The sequence below is a fragment of the Topomyia yanbarensis genome, chromosome 2, assembly GCF_030247195.1.
Source record: "Topomyia yanbarensis strain Yona2022 chromosome 2, ASM3024719v1, whole genome shotgun sequence".
In the NCBI taxonomy this organism is placed as follows: Eukaryota; Metazoa; Arthropoda; class Insecta; order Diptera; family Culicidae; genus Topomyia; species Topomyia yanbarensis.
The window spans coordinates 122,790,429-122,808,732 of NC_080671.1; the positions used below are offsets into that span (position 1 = coordinate 122,790,429).

The 18,304-nt window shown below is 39.3% G+C and overlaps 1 protein-coding gene across 1 annotated transcript in view; it reads left to right on the plus strand.

Annotated features, from left to right (window-relative positions):
* The window catches only part of LOC131680183 (photoreceptor-specific nuclear receptor-like), a 101,926-nt gene that overhangs the window by 69,680 nt on the left and 13,942 nt on the right, over window positions 1-18,304 (plus strand). The window contains exons 5-6 of the mRNA XM_058960902.1: window positions 7,511-7,625; window positions 7,826-8,379. Of these exons, the coding sequence (XP_058816885.1) occupies window positions 7,511-7,625; window positions 7,826-8,379 (669 nt within the window). The remainder of the gene's footprint in view (window positions 1-7,510; window positions 7,626-7,825; window positions 8,380-18,304) is intronic.

Here is an 18,304-nt window from a genome sequence, read left to right on the forward strand (position 1 = left end):
TCGAGTGCACGATCACTCGAAAAAGAGATGATCTTGTTTAGTTTTTGGTTATTTTTAAACTCTGGGCAGCCGGCTACCGAGAGTATACTATGTTCCCTAAACAAAAACAATTTGAACTCCACACAGCCGATCGTGGGAGTATTGCCTGGAAAAGCTAATCTTATCTGCGTAATGGGCCGGATCACTATTTATTGCAACAGTATTTGGACAGAACTCGCTACTTCTTCTCTACGATATATTTATTGGCTTGAAAACTACCAAGTGACAGCATATTATACTGGCAAAAATAGCGCGAGATGTTATAAATCAAGGAAAGTATTTCTTATTTTCCATATCGGATTGTTTGTGGAATACAAGTATACGAGCGATAATACCGAACACTGAAGGGAAATATAAAGGATTGTTAATCTGATGCACGGGCTTGTTAGCAATAACGGAGCTTTAAATTAGGTTCATAAAAACAGACGCGGCGAATTTTCAATACGTATTGAGCCGTGTTCATAGATACTAGTCAGATTAGTCGTATTGGGGCTAATTTCCGATCAACTATTCATTTTTACGGCAATGTTTTCTCGACTAGATCTGTTCGCACCCTCTCATTCTGTTCGCACCCTCTCATTCTGCGGTCTAAGGACCAAATGTCATCAATAGACTTAGAATCGCGTGGAGGCATGAGATAGGAAACTTGTAAGAATTTTGCTATCCCACCGTTTGACTACCAGAATGGATGGGAGAACAGTAATACTAGCAAATACCGACTACCATAAGAGCGGTGCAAATTTGAACGAGTGACGTAGAGTACTGCACTGAAAAAAGGACCAGGAGTGCGATTTTACGAAGTTTTAGCTTCCGATGGCCCTACATTTTCTGACAAAGTGAAGTTCTTGAATGTTGAGATTTTTATTACTGTTTAGAAAAGCAAAAGTATCATAAAGCTAGTGTCAGGCCTTCATGAGACCTCAAGAAGTCACTTTTGGAGGTATTCGTAAATGTAGATTTGTCGGTAGACGGTTCCAAATATAATAGAAAAATACCTAATTTAACACAACTACAGATCACTTGCAACATAAAAAGCTTTTTGTGAAATTCGACAGCTCCATCTTAGGCCAATTCAATAAATTTCCTGCATGAAAGTTTCCATTTTTTAAAAACGGTTTTTAAGCCAAAGCTTTGGAAGTTAAACCTTGGCGTGGAAGTGCCGGTATATTAATATATTCTGTTACTTAGTGTAGAATTAGATTTCGTCATTTACGGCTAATATACAACCGCCAGAAGAAACTTAAAACGTTGGTACACAATCAAGAAAGGCGAATCAGAAAAGGTATATGTCAGTGATTCACTAAATACGGACTGGAAAGAGGGTAATATGGAAAACCTTAAGGTCCGCCCAGATTAAGTCTTCGGTACGGAACAAAACCTCGGCCTAGGAACTCCTAGCATGTTGTTAGTCGCCTCTTACGACATGGGAGCAGTTCCCAGAGGTTCTATTCTTGGTTGAAATAGTGCAAAAAGATTTCATCCCGCCGGACACCACACGGCTTGACAGCACCGATTTTTCTCAGGCAGAGAAAAACTCAAAATTATTCATACAAAATCAACGAGCAGTTCGCGACGGCTCAACTGATTCTGTACTGCTCCAGATTCTGAATCAACTGGAAGCGAAAGAGGTTCAGGAAATCTTCCACGGATACGACTACTAAATAGTCAGACAACAACAATTATCTGACGTATAGCAACAATGGCTCCATATTGCTCTTTTGACTTGGACGGTTTGACGAATGGTGCTCGTTAATATTATAAAGATATTCGTATATAACAGCGAACGACTCGTTTGCTGAATGAAGCTGTTTCGTAATAAGCTAACGAAAGTCATTTCGTGGTTTTCACGAAAAACTCGTAATAAAAAATACAAGTGTTTCGATAGAACTATGAACGATTCATCATATGTACGAAAAAATTCGTATATTTTACGAAAGTTGTTTGTACGAAATTAATTCCTAGCGATTTTAGAATATATTCTATCAGTGTGGGGTCTTAACACTGCGGCTGCCCAGGAAAGTGAAAATCGTTGGTTTCGTGGACGATGTGTCACTAACGGTGAGACACTTGAAGAAATGGAGGTGTCGGTGACGGAGACAATAGATGCGAACGAGAGCTGGATGAACGGGTCAAACTGCAAATAGCTCACTACAAGACGGATTTGTTGTTGGACAGCAATTGCAAAGCGGTTCAGCGGACACAGATCACCATCGAAGGGCATGTGATTGCATCGAAGCGTGCACTGAAGCAATTGGAAGTGATAATCGACGACTGATTGAGCTTAAACAACCACGTTGATTACACATGCGAAATGTCGGGTCTTTTTCAAGTGTTTCGCCATCGATACTGCGATATGGGGCTCCTGCTTGGGGTGCGGCGCTGAAAACCAAGTGAAACCGCGAAAAGCTGAACAGGACGCTTCGACTATTGGTCGTACGAGTTGCGATTGCGTACCGGAAGCAGTATACCTTGACGCCGAGATGATCCCCATCTGCATTACCCTGACGGAGGATATCAAGTGCTACAATCAATGAAACGTCAGAAATGTGAGGAAGATGATGAGAATCGATTCGATGCTGACGTAGCAGCAGGAATGGGATAATACGGAGAAAGGAAAGTGGACCTACCGGCTCATCCAAACCTGTCAACGTGGGTCAATAGAAAGCACGGAGAGATGACCTTCTACCTGAAACAGGCTCCTACCGAGCCACGGCTGCTTAAGGAGTATCTTCATCGGTGTGGGTACGCAACGTCAACACTGTGGCTGGAGTGTGAGAACGTCGAGGAGACACCGGAGCGTCTTTGAATGTCCTAGGTTTGAAGTCTTTGAATGTCCGAGGAGAGTCTTTGAATGTCTGAGGTTTAAAGTGACGTGCAGGGAGCTACTTAAAACGGGAAGACCGTAAATCAACCCGGATAATGCAGCCTACAGAATGACAAGCGACGTAAAGACGTGGAACGCAGTAAACAGAGATATGATGTAGATCAGTGATTCTCAGCCTGGGGTCCGCGGGCCCCTAGAGGGACCGCGAAGTCATTGCTGGGAGTCCGCAAAGAAAAATATATTTTCCGAGTGCATATTGAAATTTCAAATCTTGTTTCCTAACAAATTGAAAATAACATATTGATAGCATACAAAATTGATGTTTATCTGTGGGGGTCCGCAGCAACGCAGTGTGATATCTAAGGAGTCCGTGGTACGAAAAAGGTTGAGAACCACTGATGTAGATCATGACCGTCTTACAGCGGAATGGACCTCGAACAACGGTTTCGGGAGAACAATCACCGCCAGGGAGCTCTCCGCAGGTATAAGCTAGATCCACCGCCGAGGACTAGTCGAGTAGACTGCACCAGAGCAGCGAGTATGAGTCGTCGAAACGCCAGCGAACCGGACGTCACGCTCCATGCGAATTCGCCAGACCGACCACGGCACCCCACCGGTGGGTTCGATAGAAAAATAGCGAAAACCAAAGAAGAATCGATATTGGGAAAACTTTTTTCGCCAGGGAACTCTGTGTTAGCGTAAGCTAGATTCATCGCTGGGAACTAGACTGAGTAGACAGCGACGAGACACCACTAGTCGCGGGTCATCGGCGCAGCAGTGCATCGGATACCCTGCTTCACCAGAATCGCCGAACTGACCTCGGCACCTAGCTGATTAGCTCGATCTCGGGAGAACTTCTCTCGCCGGGGAATTCTCTGTCGGAGTAGGTCAGGTCCATCGTCGGGGAGTAGACCGAGTTGTTCGCGAACAAGTCGAGGACTGAATGGACCATCAAGGAGGTATTGTTAAATGGCCCAAGAAGAGAACTAAATGGCTTAAAGGAGTTGCGGTGCTAAATGGCACCCGTTACGGAGCCAAAGGGCTCAAGAAGTTGTAGTACTGAAACCAAATAAGCATCGGTATCGGGAGAACTTCTTTCGTCTGAGACCTCTCCGTCAGCTTACAGTCAGATTCACCGCCGGGAACGACACCGCGACGATACACCACCAGTCGCGCCGGGGCTCCAGCAAACCGGATGCCCTGGCTGGTTGGCTCGAACTTTTCGCGCCAGGGAACTTTTCGTCGGAGTAGGCTAGATCTATTGTCGGGCACTAGACCGAGTAGTTCGCGAACCAGTCGGAAGCTCAACGAGGAAGTGGTACTGAATGGCACAAGGGAACTGAAGGGCTCAGTAAATTAGACAGTCTGAAGTTTGGCGCCCAGGTTGTCCTCGTAGGGGAAGAGCAATAATTCTATACCAACAGCTAGCTTTCCTACCTTGACTACTCAAACCCGTTCCCTGAGTTGATGGTTTTTAATCATTTTTTTTCCTGCTCAGAATATTTTTGAACATTTTTTTCATATATATATATATATATATATATATATATATATATATATATATATATATATATATATATATATATATATATATATATATATATATATATATATATATATATATATATATATATATATATATATATATATATATATATATATATATATATATATATATATATATATATATATATATATATATATATATATATATATATATATATATATATACTAAAAAAAATTCATATCCCCCCGAAAAATTTTCTTACTACGCCACTGCTTCAAATGTTCATTGTACAATACGTAATATATAATACACTTATTCAATTAAAATCAGTTTTGGTAATCGAATTAGGTTTGGAATGATTTTAAACTTAGAATGAATTTAAAATAGAAATTACGGGGGGGGGGGTTTCCGGACCCTCAAGACCCTCCCCCAGGATCCGCCACTGGTGAAGAGGATGAAAAACCCACAACTCAGAGACACCACTCCACTGGGTGAAGGCGATGGAAATGAGAGAGTAATGGGTCTGTAAGAGGATGGATGGGAACGAAACCTGACCGAAGGGTGTGGAGGGGGCGTTGATAGGAAGGGGGTTTGATGGGCGGAGAGGAGCGCTATAGAGATTATACGATATGTGGATACAGTGGAAGAAATCCGACCAAAAGGCAATTAATTGGAAGCCTCTGAAAAAGTATGACAATATATATACCAAAAGTTGCGGAATTTTTTAGGAAATAATATGCAATTTAATTGTTCACCGCACATAACTGTGGCCGGAGATATGGGGCTTTGAAGATTCAGAACATTTCCGGTTTTCATAAAATCTGAGACCTAATTCGGAAGCCGCAGTAAAAGTACAAAGAATTATACCCTTAAAGTTGCAAAAAAAAACTCCAGCAATCAAGACGCAATCAAATTTGTTCACCGCACGCACTTGTAACCAGAGATATGAGGCTTTGAACACCCGAAACATTACCGGTTTTCATCAAATCTGAGACCTTGTGACCGTTACGCAAATTTAAGGCTAGGTCACAACACAAAATATAATCTGGCAAAAGAAACGGAATAGTTTACTTCAAATGTTCAAATTCAGTACACCGTATAACAGATCAACACGAACAAATCTAAAGATGGAAAAACCCTATTACAACGATCACAACGGTGTGAGTCCTCGCTGCAATAATACAAAAATACATGCATGTCAAAAAAAAATATAAAAAAGCTCCGTACAATGATAATCCATTTTGTTAAAAATACTAAAAATTAAAAATGGCCTAAAACAGAAAAACTAATAAAAAGGATTCATGACATAGGAATCTTCCTCATTTATTCCGTAACCAGCAAGAGTCCGTTACGAATACTCTGCATCCCGAAAGAAAGTTTTAAAAAGTCAAAAGCCAACATTTAAAACTAAAGTCGTGAGTGTTAAGTGTTAATAGTACGGAAAAGTGGTAAACTAAGTAAGTAACAAAAACGAGAAGCATTCTAAGTACACTAATAATTACAGAGTTAAGGGGCAAAACCCCAACTGACGCGTTTCAGACAATAGACCGAAGCCGCGCTCTGATCATTGGCGGTCGTTTGGACAGGCGGGAGTTTTGAGCTGCCCAGCAAATGGGTAAACTAAATACACAACATAAAACGCAAATCCAATACTAAATATAAAACTCCTTCATGCAGTAAAACTATACGACTCTAAAGCGCGCAAGGTCATGATGAGGAATTAGGCGCTAATTTGGAGTTTACTCGGTGAGTTAAAATGTTCACAAATGAATAAGACGCTACGCTAATTAATACAATACAAAATATTAAAACATAAAATACCACCCAACCAGGTTTTTATAATACATCCGCTAACTTAAAACTATAACTGCGAGAGGAGGACAAACATGCATTGACACCACACGTACACTGTGAAACCGTGGTGTTAACCTAAGGCTCTGACCGACGCTGAGGAGGGTCACGAGCCGATGCTAAGCTTAGCCTCAGGCAGGGTCCTCAGTCGCTAGTGCCCGACCACCGTGGGTCCTCAGTTACATTATTAATGTACTACCCGGATGGGACGATACATGTGGACAAATAACTCGCTTCCAACTACATTGGATTCGGGCAATTTGTAACATATAGAGCAAACAGAAGCAGCCACAAAAGATAAAATAATTTTTTTTGGTTAACTGCAACAAACATTCGGAATCACGCAATAATTTCTTCATTTGCCACATTGTTCATTTTTTTTTATTTTCGCTGTAATTGACTTATTTGAGTGTGTTAATAATGGTACGGACGAAGTAGTATTTTTTCTTGCTAACATATACATTATCAGATTTAGCAGTCACAACAAATCAATTATTTAAATATGTCAGCGATTGATTCATATCTTCATTATTCGACCTACATCCAGAAAAAGAACCGAATTTTCTCTAGGTTAAAACGACAACTACAAGCATGCACACTTTCCGAATATCATCGAGCGTTAAAGTGTCACTTTGTTGTTTATTCAAATGATCTCCAGGGCGAATTGTGCTGCCACTGAAGCATCAATAACAAGCGGAACGAGGCGCTGGCTCTTCGGGCGCTTTGAAGACACGCGCCAGCTCCGGACTTCCCAGTGTGACAGACTACAAAGCCACTAATTATTATACATCTATTACTGCAAATTGGTACATGTTGTTTTTGGATATCCAGTACCCGTACCAGCAGCACCTATCACCGCGCTCAGCTACGGTCTGTGTGCGCGTTGATAATGATTGTTCAAATCCAAAGATGTAGCGCAGTTGTGTGACAGTTGCTCGCTCGGAATATTTGATGAGCCTACTTCGAAGACTCACCTCAAACATGCACGGCTATCTCAATTGAGATGTTCGCTGCGGTTAACCCCTTTTCGCAGCTGAAGAGGCAGATATCCGCGGCACGTGTCCACTGTTGCATAGCTCTTTCGACCCTTAAAATGTGTTAATCTTTTCACACACGCGCAAAAAAGTAAATCACATCATCAGAGAAAATTAATTATGCATAAAAATGTCACCCATCTCTCACACATGTAGCAGATTCACGTTGATTGAGGTATTTTTCCTTTTGTCTTTCTTTTCACGCTTCTCGGTGGGTTGGCGGAAAACCCGCGTTTAAATAATAATCACTCCCAGCGGTTCAAAATGAGCGGCAGCCACGTAATACGGCAACAATCAGACCGGAAGCACTGCGGGACATGGAACAGGGACGTGCCCTACGGGAAGCTGCGGTTGCGGTCGGCGTTTTCGGGTGAGTATTCTTTTTTGCAGCGTTTTTGTTTTCACCCGAAAGTCACTCTCATGATTTTCACACTTCCCCGAGGACAATGTAATTAATCTGAAAAATTTTCCGGCATTCTAACCATTTTCTCGTTTCTCAATTTCGAGATTCATAAAATGTTTGTTTAAAAAATATTTTTTGTTTAGTAAGATGCGTTTTTTTAATTTCAGCCCTCCCGTTTCGCTGGCCCTGCTCTCCCCATCCCGGTACGGGCCGAGTATCCTCCCAGGACCGGGCCTTCCCACTAGTCAATTCCTGCATCATCACAGCCAAGTCTCTTCGCTGGTGAACAGCCTTCCTCATCACCACCCGCACCATCCACACCACGCAATGCACGGCCTAGCCAATGGGTTATCATTGGGTCTGAACGGAGTCAACGTGGCCAGTCATAACGTTTCGGCTGTTGCTGCCATGTCAGCCGTCGCCAATAGCCATAACAGCAATAATAACAACAACAACAACAGTCCTCTGGTCAACAACAACAATCTTAGCTCGACGGAAAATCTCAATAACACCCAGTCATCAAATCACTCCAATTCCAGCGAGCAGCATTCGCCCGCCGGTGGAGCCTCGCCGGTGCATCAGAACACAAATGGAGCAGCGTCGGGGTGCCTCAATTCAGTCGGACAGGAGAACTCTTCGGTCAAGCAGCATGGCCACAGCAGTTCGTCCTGTGGGTCCGCGAGTCCGAACCTTGCGGAGGATAACGCCAACGACAACGATGGTGAGTTGATTCAATCAAACTGATGGAAATTTTATTGCACTTGCTGAGATCCAATTGAGATGAAGGAGTTGTTTCTGATACCCAATTCAGTGTGGGAATAGCAACCATAAAATAGTAATCATAATTTGATGCAGTTCTGCTGTTCTGCTGGAAGGAGGAGGGAGAGGAAAATCTCTGCCCGTCGAAAGGGAAACCTAATTTGACTAATGAAGTTTGGTTGAAATAGGGGTGACTTGGAGGATAACTAAATGAAGGGTTCCGCTGGGCTGACGCTGTCGGTGCACCTTAAGCTAACAAGGGAAGCCACATAAAATAACTATTTGTCACATTTCGGTATTTTAATACCGCATAAATAATTGCCGACGGAAGGGTGCGAGATGGATGTTAAGGGGATGGGAGCGTATGATTTACTTAGATTTCATGGTGATACGGGTATTAGGTAATATCGCTTAAGGGTTGCTGAGTATGTGAAGTCTGGACTAAGCGCTGCTATAACAGTCACTTTAGATAAGTTAGTTATACAGTATGGATGCAGCTTGTGACTTGTCTGCCATGGAAGGTTACAATTTCGTAATCATTCTAATATATGTGTTCAATTATGCATTTGTTATTTATAGTTAAGGCTATCTTTATGCATGGACACTAGAGTGGGACGCGGTTACATAAAAAATAATAAAATTTTGCTCCTAGTAACTTTCTGGGTCCCATTTAGGTGTCAGAGCAACTCTGCCAATTTTAAGCTCGATCGGTAAAACTATATTTTTCGCCCACGGTTTAAAGTTTACATGGGATTTCGTATGGGAAAATCGACTTTTGCTAAATAATTCTTTCAAGAGTCGCCCGTTACCTCCTAAAAATAAATAGATATCTCATTTTTATACGAAATTTGTCAAGGAAACAAAGTCTCAAAGACCGCGAAACGATCTGACGCTTGTGGAAAAAAGTTATTAAGCAAAAATCGATTGATGAAAATTTCAATTTGTATAGCATCACTGCTACTGACGGTAAAATTATATACAAAAAATTTAACCTATGTTTATGTTTATTACTTTCACCAACAGGCCCCTTGGCCCCAATGGTGGTTTCTTAAACTAATTACATTTTAAAATTTCCAAAATTTTCGCTTTTATCGCATTCCGCGTCCGGTTGAAGTCAAAGGCCGTCGCCACACTGTTAAAAATTCGCTGGAGTCCGGTAACAGCGCTCTGGCAACCATAGTTGGTTCTCCTGAACCGAACTCGCAGAAGAGAGTTATTACGTAGAGCTCGAACGCGGGCTTGAAGATCCAGACGTCCAAGAATTGTAGGGCAATCCACTCTGGCAGAGAGTAAGTCCGAGACGAACAAGGCTCGAGAGTAGTCCTTCTGAATGCTGAGTGTATCGAGGTGTATTAGCTGGCAACGGTTTTCATAGCTCGGTAGCTGAAATCTGTTTCGCCATGGGAGATGCCGAAGGGCGAAGCGTATGAACCTGCGTTGAGCCTCGATTCTGTCAATTCCGTTCTGGTAGTACGGATTCCAAACAGCTGAACAATATTCTAACGTTGAGCGGATCAACGCGCAGTGAAGCGATTTAAGACAATATACGTCCCTGAAGTTTTTCGCTATTCGGAAGATGAACCCAAGCTGTCGTGATGCCTTATCCACGATGTATGAAGTATGTGGTTTGAATGTTAGTGCCGAATCCATGATGACTCCGAGATCTTTGATGTGAGAGTGTCTTAGAATACTCGAGCCGAAGAAATGGTAGTTAAACTGAGTCGGATGGCGTTTCCGCGTGAACGTAACGATTGAGCATTTGCTCGGGTTTAAAACCATTCTGTTTAGATCACACCACGTACTAAAGCTGTCCAGTTCCCTCTGAAGAAGCTCGGTATCGGTTTTATCCCGTATTTGTTGAAAAATTTTCATGTCGTCGGCGAAAGAAAGGCGGGGTCCTTGTAATGTGAAATTGACGTCATTAAAGTAGAGGAAGAATATTACTGGACCGAGATGGCTCCGTGTGGTAACTTACTCTTATTATGTACAAAATAAGCCTCAATTTATCCCTCAAAACTCTTGTGATGTATCCAAACAGATCATAACCAAATTGCATATAGTTAAACAAGCAGCAGCAGGGGTGCTAGAAAAAATTAATATTTTATCACTCGTCAGAGCATCAATCGGGTTCTGCTTAATATCTTTTTTCTCAAGCCTCAGATCGTTTCGTAGTCCGCGAGATTTAGTTTCTTTGTTAAATCTATATATATATATATATATAAAAGTCAATGTTTGTATATATATGATTTATGGACTTCCAAACGGCTTAACCGATTGCTGTAAAAATTTGCACATAGTAGGCATTTGTTATGGAGCGTGTTTGTGTGCTATTAGTTGGGGATTATCTGTCCGCCAGATGGCGCTTCGGAACAAATGGTGTTTTCCACCTATTTCGTTGAAAGTCGCAGCAACGCGGGATGGGTATTAGCTAGTTTCCTATAAAAGCGAGATTACGATTTATTTTTAGGACTTCTGGAGCAATTATCTTGTGAAAGTTAATTTTCCCATGCAAAATCCCATAGAAACTTTAAACAGTGGGCGCAAAACAGTGGCGTAGCAAGGGGATGGATCTTAAAAAACTTTATGCTGACTAATTTAATTAAATATTGCGCCATAATAATTTTGTAAATATAATGTCGGATCACTACATTGAGAACCTATTGGTTAAGCATCATGGGAACTTTTGAAAAATTATGGGTATTGGATCTTGTAACTGATCTCTTTGTCGAGATCCCATAGTTGTAAAATTACCATGAGCTCTTCGTATGGGAAGCGTAGTTTGATGTTTATAAATATAAACTTTCTCACCGAAAGATTGCATACAATTTCAAAAAAAATACATTTTACAAATTTTTTTAAAATGTATTTTTTGAGAGTTGAGACAAAAACTCAATGTGATTAACAACGACAATAATATTTTGGAAAGTAGAAGGAAAATGATGACAAATGACGTTTTCCGTTTGTCTCTAGCAGGTCGGTTTTATTGGTATTTTATTTTTTTGTATTATCAATTATATTAATAGCCTCTAAGAAGGATTGGATATAATAAAAGTTTCAGAATTTTTAATTTAATGGCTATTAATGGTGTATATTTGAGTGTTGAATTGAATGGTGTAATAAAATTTTGTATACGAGGACTTGTTCTCGAGTTGTGAGATTCTATATTGAAGAAATGTAAATTTAATGCTCGAAAACAATTTTTATGGTCACGATATTACAACGTAAAGGAGCACCTCATCTAATGAAATAATTTTAGTGGTCAATCCTCCGAGGCGTAATTATAACAAATTTACTTTTCAAACAAATTTAGTTCGAGATTTAATGTCTTCAGCAAAGTTTTCGAAAATGCTATTTCAAACAATTTTATCGAATGAAGCGGCCATAGAGTGGTTGTCCAGTCGATTGCATTGTATGCAGCTCACCTGGGTTCGATTCCCAACCCCGTACGTCAGGTTAGAAATTTTTCTAACCTGAAAAAGAGCCGAAAAATTGTAAGGTTAAAGCCTCTATAATTAAAATAAACTTTGTTGATGACATTCCATTACTAATCTTGTCAACGACATGACTACTCCATGTATTCAGAATATCGAAATATATTATACTATATCGTCGCTATTGTGCTATCTTATGACAAGCGCCATTTTGGGACTGGTGGTATCCAACGGGGAAAAACGATCGGAAATGGTGAGTGAAGCTAAGCAATCAGTACGATGGGTAATGAGCTACTGCGATAAACATGCTGCAAAATTGTGAGCTTTTTGCTTCAAATGACTGTGTCTTGGGATTGGCTCAAATTATATTGATGTTTTAGTTGTTTTTATGTGTAAAATTATCTGAGAAATACAATGGCATAATCATTTTCAAAACAAAAATACACAAATTGTGAGAAAAATGCAGTTTACTGATTTCCTTCCAAATTCATCTCACCGATTGTTTATAGATCTAATTCTACCAAAAATATGAATAAAAGTTAATAATTGATTCTTTATTCGCGATTATGATACGTCATACATATTTTGTCATCAATTCAGACGTATGACATGTGAGTGTATTACATTTTTGGCAAGCACTCTCAATATGGTCAACCGACTTCATAATGATTGAGAGATTAATACACAAAAGATAGAAGCATTGTCCTCTCTGAATTGAATCATTTTTCTCGTGTGCAAAATGGTGCTTGTCATTAGATAGCACAACATCGACGATATGGGAAAGAAAACCATTAAAACAGGTTATTCTGTTGTGTATAAATAATATAATTCACATTCTATTGAAGGTAGTCTCTAAAACCTACAGTAAAATAAATTATTGAGCTGGCTGTAAGAAAATTTGTTAACTATCATTTTATATCTCGATATACTGCATTCATGTAGCCTTCATATTTTCAACAAAGTTGTTTAAAATAACATTATCAGCAACTTTACTGAAGACACTAAGTCTCTTACTATTTTTGAAGAGTTATTTCTCCATAATTGACGAATTTCGCGCTAATAGTATTCAGAGTTGTCAGCACCCTCTCAGATTTTAATGAAACTTTCTGTACATGAAGACATTGTCACAAAAAGCCACTTTGCATACTTTGTTTTTCCAAAAATGATCTAGACTGTCTTTTGCAAAGGGTCAAACATTTTTTTTAACAATTTTTTTCAAATGGTTATAGTATAAAAATGACAAATCCTACAAAAAAACTACAAGGGGCAGCCCTATGGGGTTGCACGAACTGTAGACGTAGGACTGTACTACTTAATGTAAAATATTTATTTTCTTAGTTCATTTAGAGTAATAATAAATCAAATATATTTCTTACGAATAGTTTAAGCACAACCAATCAACATCGAATGTTACATATTGAGCCAAACCTTCTTGGTTATCAGGTAATTTCATTTGTAGTAGGCGATCGAATTCAATTAAACTTATTTCAGAAGATTTGAAAAAGAGGACAGAAAACCGTGACCGAACTACTATCTGAAACTAAATCTTGATAGCACAAGATCAGCTTTTAAAAATTGTAAAAACTTTTCGATTGTGTGTGGAAAAAAACCCGGACCGGCGAAGAAAAATCAAATTTTAGACAATATAATAACATTTCATGTATAGACCAAGCTTTCTAGTTTTATTTCGTCATCATTTTAACTTTCCTAAAGTACGTATACAAATGTAGCGAATGCAGTGGTGTTAATCATGTATCCGTGCTTTCCATCGGTCCGAGTAAATTTGTTGCTAAGAAAGTTTTCGTGTTTGCGCAATGAAAGCACAGATTGCTATCATGCAGGTTACGCATGCATCCGTTAACAAACAGGGATGCCACATTGAAATCTGTGTTTCGGTCAAAAATCTCATTTTACCATCTGTGATAACTGAAACAGGAAAAAAATCTGTGATAAATTTCCGAAAAATCTGCACAAAATCAAAATATTTCCGAAAATCTATCAAATTTTTATCAAAATGCCAAAAATCTACCATCTGTGAAAAAGAATCTGTGATCAAAAATTGTGAAAAAAATGTCTGACATTACAGAAAAATCTGTGAATATGGTAACCCTGCCAACAAATTAGATATACCTACATTCGCCTCAAACATTGAACCCAAGCGAACTAAGAAAAATGAGTCAACGCTGATGATGCTGGGTAGAGCGAAAGAGACAACTAGTACCACGACACTATGTTAACCGTGTTTGCAAATGCAGCTCGAATGTACAAGCGATTTTGTGTAGGTATAACTGTGTTCGAGATTGTACATAAAAGTGTGCTGGAAACGAGCACAGCACAAAACAAAGCATTGCACTGGACAGCGTATCTTCACAAGCAGTAACGGCTGTGAAAACACATAGCGCAGTTCCGTTCAACAGGCAACTGAGCTTGTCCGGCCAAATCCGTTCTTTAAATAGTCGATGATGAGGTCATTCATAGAAGCGTAGTGCGCTAGATACACAAATCTGTCGTACCGGGCTTGGGAAGCGCTATCTTCTGTATGTAATTGCGCTATATTTTGACAAGGTTGCATATTATTTAAATTTTTAATGCCATGAATCTTTGGGTTTATCTATTGGAAATCTTTGGGTTTATCTATTGGAAAAAATCTTTGGGTTTATCTATTGGAATCTATTCTTAAAAGTATTTCGGGGCGATTTGTGCAAAAAAATTGGAAATTTATCGTTAAATGGCTGAATTATATGCGTTTAAAATTGGACCACTTTTAGTTACATACCATTTTTGTAGAATTTGCAAAGTGCACCCCCATATCGAAAACAAAGACGTAGTCCTACGTCAAAATGTTGTAGGAGCGATTTTCAAGAAATTAGTCAAATTTTTTAATCAAAATATTGAACAAATTCTTCATCGACTCCTACACCGAAAAAAATTGATTTTAAAAATTCAAGGTCGATTTATAAAAAAACCCATGTTTGATTTGGATGAAATTTTGTTCCATGGTAGGTAATTATGTTCTCTACCTGTCGTCAAAAATTCAAGGGCACAAGGGAAAAAAGTTATTTTAAAAAAAGCTTTTCCTTGTCCAAACTGATTTTTTTGTGTTTTTTTTTATCGAAAACTAAACCAATGAAAGTCATAATCATCTCAGAATCCAATTTCCCAACTGCTAGTTATCTGATACAGGCAAAAAGTGTCAGTAACCAATTTGGTATATATTCATAACAAACTTTAATGAGGGCAAAGATAAGCCATTTAAAATTATCGATATATGCGAGATTTAACTAAATACCACTTGGCCGTGAACAAAGAAGTATCTTATCTATGTTGTCGTTTCCCGCCCGTGCAGTAGGGATTGATGGTGTAGTCTCCAGCAGGGGCCTTAATTACGATATATGGGGTTCACTCCTTCAAGAACCCTTTGCTTCGGCCAGTGAAAATTCTGGTTCGCAAGCAATTGCGTTCAGGAAAAAATCAAGCAGTATGTGAAAACTTAAAAACTTATTTTCCATCAACCTCATTTCGAACCTTTCGCCAAATCTGATCCTCCAAAATTTGATCTTTCGGACGTGGCTAGTCTACCTATTTGCCTTTTTGTGCCGCGAGGCATGAACTACCGTCGTTACAAACAATTGGGCCTACAGTGCACAGTGTTTTAAAACGTCGTTTTCGTGCTCAAAATTCATAGCGTCTAAACCGTTGACTTTAGAGGTATAGTTTGTTCGGAGAAGTTGTTGTTCTTATGATTGCGCATCTACACGAGGTTACCGTTCTGTGATTAATTCACCTATAAGTGATGTACGAAATTTATTTTCCGAACTAATTGAGATAGACATTTTGTGTCTTCGACAAAGTAGTAGGAAATGTTACTACAAAAGAAATTGCTGAAGACACTATATATCTATCTTCAACAGTTTACGAGTTATGGAACATATTATATGGAAGATCCCTTAAAATTAGTTTTTTCATGATAACTTTTTTAGACATTCTCGTATCTTCTTGGAATCTTCCACAAAGTTGTTTGCGGTATCGAAACATATATTTTTGCTGAACATAGTTACTGTTTGTTACTTTCAGTATGTTATGATGTTGTTTGCTCCTTTTTGCTCCTTAACGAATGATTTAAGGTGGAAGTTACCCCAAAAATATCGTAAAATTTGGAATATCTTTTTAAATTCAACAGATAGGAAGTAACTATGTTCAACAAAAATATGTGCTTTGATACCGCAAACAACTTTGTGGAAGATTCCAAGAAGATACGAGAATGTCTAAAAAAGTTATCATGAAAAAACTAATTTTAAGGGATCTTCCATATAATATTTTCCATAACTCGTAAACTATTGAAGCTAGATATATAGTGTCTTTAGCAATTTCTTTTGTAGTAACATTTTCTACAACTTTATCGAAAACACAAAGTCTCTATCTCAATTAGTTCAAAAAATAAATTTCGTATATCACTTATAGGTGATCACAGAACGGTAACCTCGTGTAGATGCGCAATCATAAGAACAACAACTTCTCCGAACAAACTATACCTCTAAAGTCAACGGTTTAGACGCTATTAATTTTGAGCACGAAAACGACGTTTTAAAATACTGTGCAGTGATTTATTGTAGAAATAAGACACGCTGTGGAAAATGTGGAGAGAATCATGAACAGTTTTCCTACTGTGGAGAGACTCCGTATGATCTCTCGATATATCCCGCATATAAATTATGTGGGACAAAATTAAACATTCTTTCAAGAAACGCTCCGGTAAGGAATGCAAAAGAGCGCTACGCCATCGAAAACGACTAATTTCTACGTTTCCTTGTACACTAAAGAGCGAGAGTCTGACCATCCTATTGTGGGAATTTCTTCTAATGTGCCTATAAATTTACGAAAGAGGAAAATCAGTTTTCTATCTTAAGCTTCCTCGTAAAGGCCTAAGAGTGACCCTTGAAGGGTGCTGTTACAAAACCGAAGTAAGTGATTCCTGGTCTCGGTAATCTTATAAACTAGCAGGAATTTCCACATGGGACATCAAAAACCCCAAGTGTCCCTACATTTTCCGCCAGGTTTTACACAATGCATTTGCACTACGATTAAAGGTCAGACGAAACGAGTACCCGACGCGAACAACCGCGAACAGTCACCTACTTCATGGTGGTTAGAGATTGCTTAGAATTGTACGCGAAAGGGACTTTTGAACGTCAGATCGCCCGAATTTTTACCAATATACGCGACGCTACAAATGCAAATGAAATCTGAAAAACGCGATTATTGGCACCGGTCCGCCGACGGATTAACTGACGGATCATCAGAGAAACAATGTTTCGTCTGATGGCTGCGGCCTACGTTGTGTATTCGATTCATCCTGTGATTGGAATACACGGAACGATGATAGTTATGCAACGCTTTTATGCTAGCCTTCAAAGGTCTACGCCTTCATCTTCAGGGCAAAACTACAATTAACAACTTATCATATATCAATCAATCGCAGATTTACAAACAGTACAGAATTACTTACAACGGTTACAATAATATCATAGTCAAGTGATTTTGAACATGGAATCTCAAAACGCTATTCTACACTGTAACATCATTAAGTTTGGTTGAAATGAATTTTAACGGAAATATTTTATTTTTCGGAAATCTGGCATAAAGGAACCCCACGCACATTACTAGCAGACTGAGCAATGAAATGTTTCAATAAAGCAAAAGTGTGTGTAATTATCGTCTTGGTACGGAACAGATGGTAGTAGAAACGAAAATTTGACAGATGGAATGAATCCGCGGAGAGAGAGAAACAATAATAGAAAGAGCGAGTAATGGTTATGCTTAATGCGAGAGAGAATGCAACACACCAGAGTATGTTGCGTTTAAATTGATAGTTGAACCGTCACTGAAAATACGGCACATTTCTTAGAAATTGAAGGGCCGGTAGTCTGTTGTCATGATCAAGAATTTTGGTTTTTGACAAATCGATCATGTGAACCATTAGCGCTGTTTTTTAACTCATCTGCGTTTCCTGTCTCCCGCTCACAGTTTGACGATTTGAAATCGTTGTATCGTTTTATAAGCGAGCGGTGGCCAGATAGCCGTTGTTTGAGTACTTGATTTGTTAATCCGACATATGAGCTCTCACAATCTTAGCAAGGAATGTGATAGATCGGATTCCGCTTAGATTGTTCCGATGTTGGATCTTTCAATTTTGTGATTGGAGATAAAATGGTTTTTGTATATTTAACCCTCCGGCACTCAGGCCGTTGTATTTTGTGCAACCTTCAGAAAATCTAGCGAAATCTTCTTTCAGCACCAGCGGCTGCTCAATCGGGGAGCCATTCGCGCGAGTGCCGGAGGGTTAAAGGGAAATATTTTTGTGGTTTCTTTAAATGATTTTAGAGAGGGCAGGCGTGAGACCATCTACATGGTGGAGTGATCGAAATTCCATTTGTTCGCTTTCGGGGATGCGCCCAC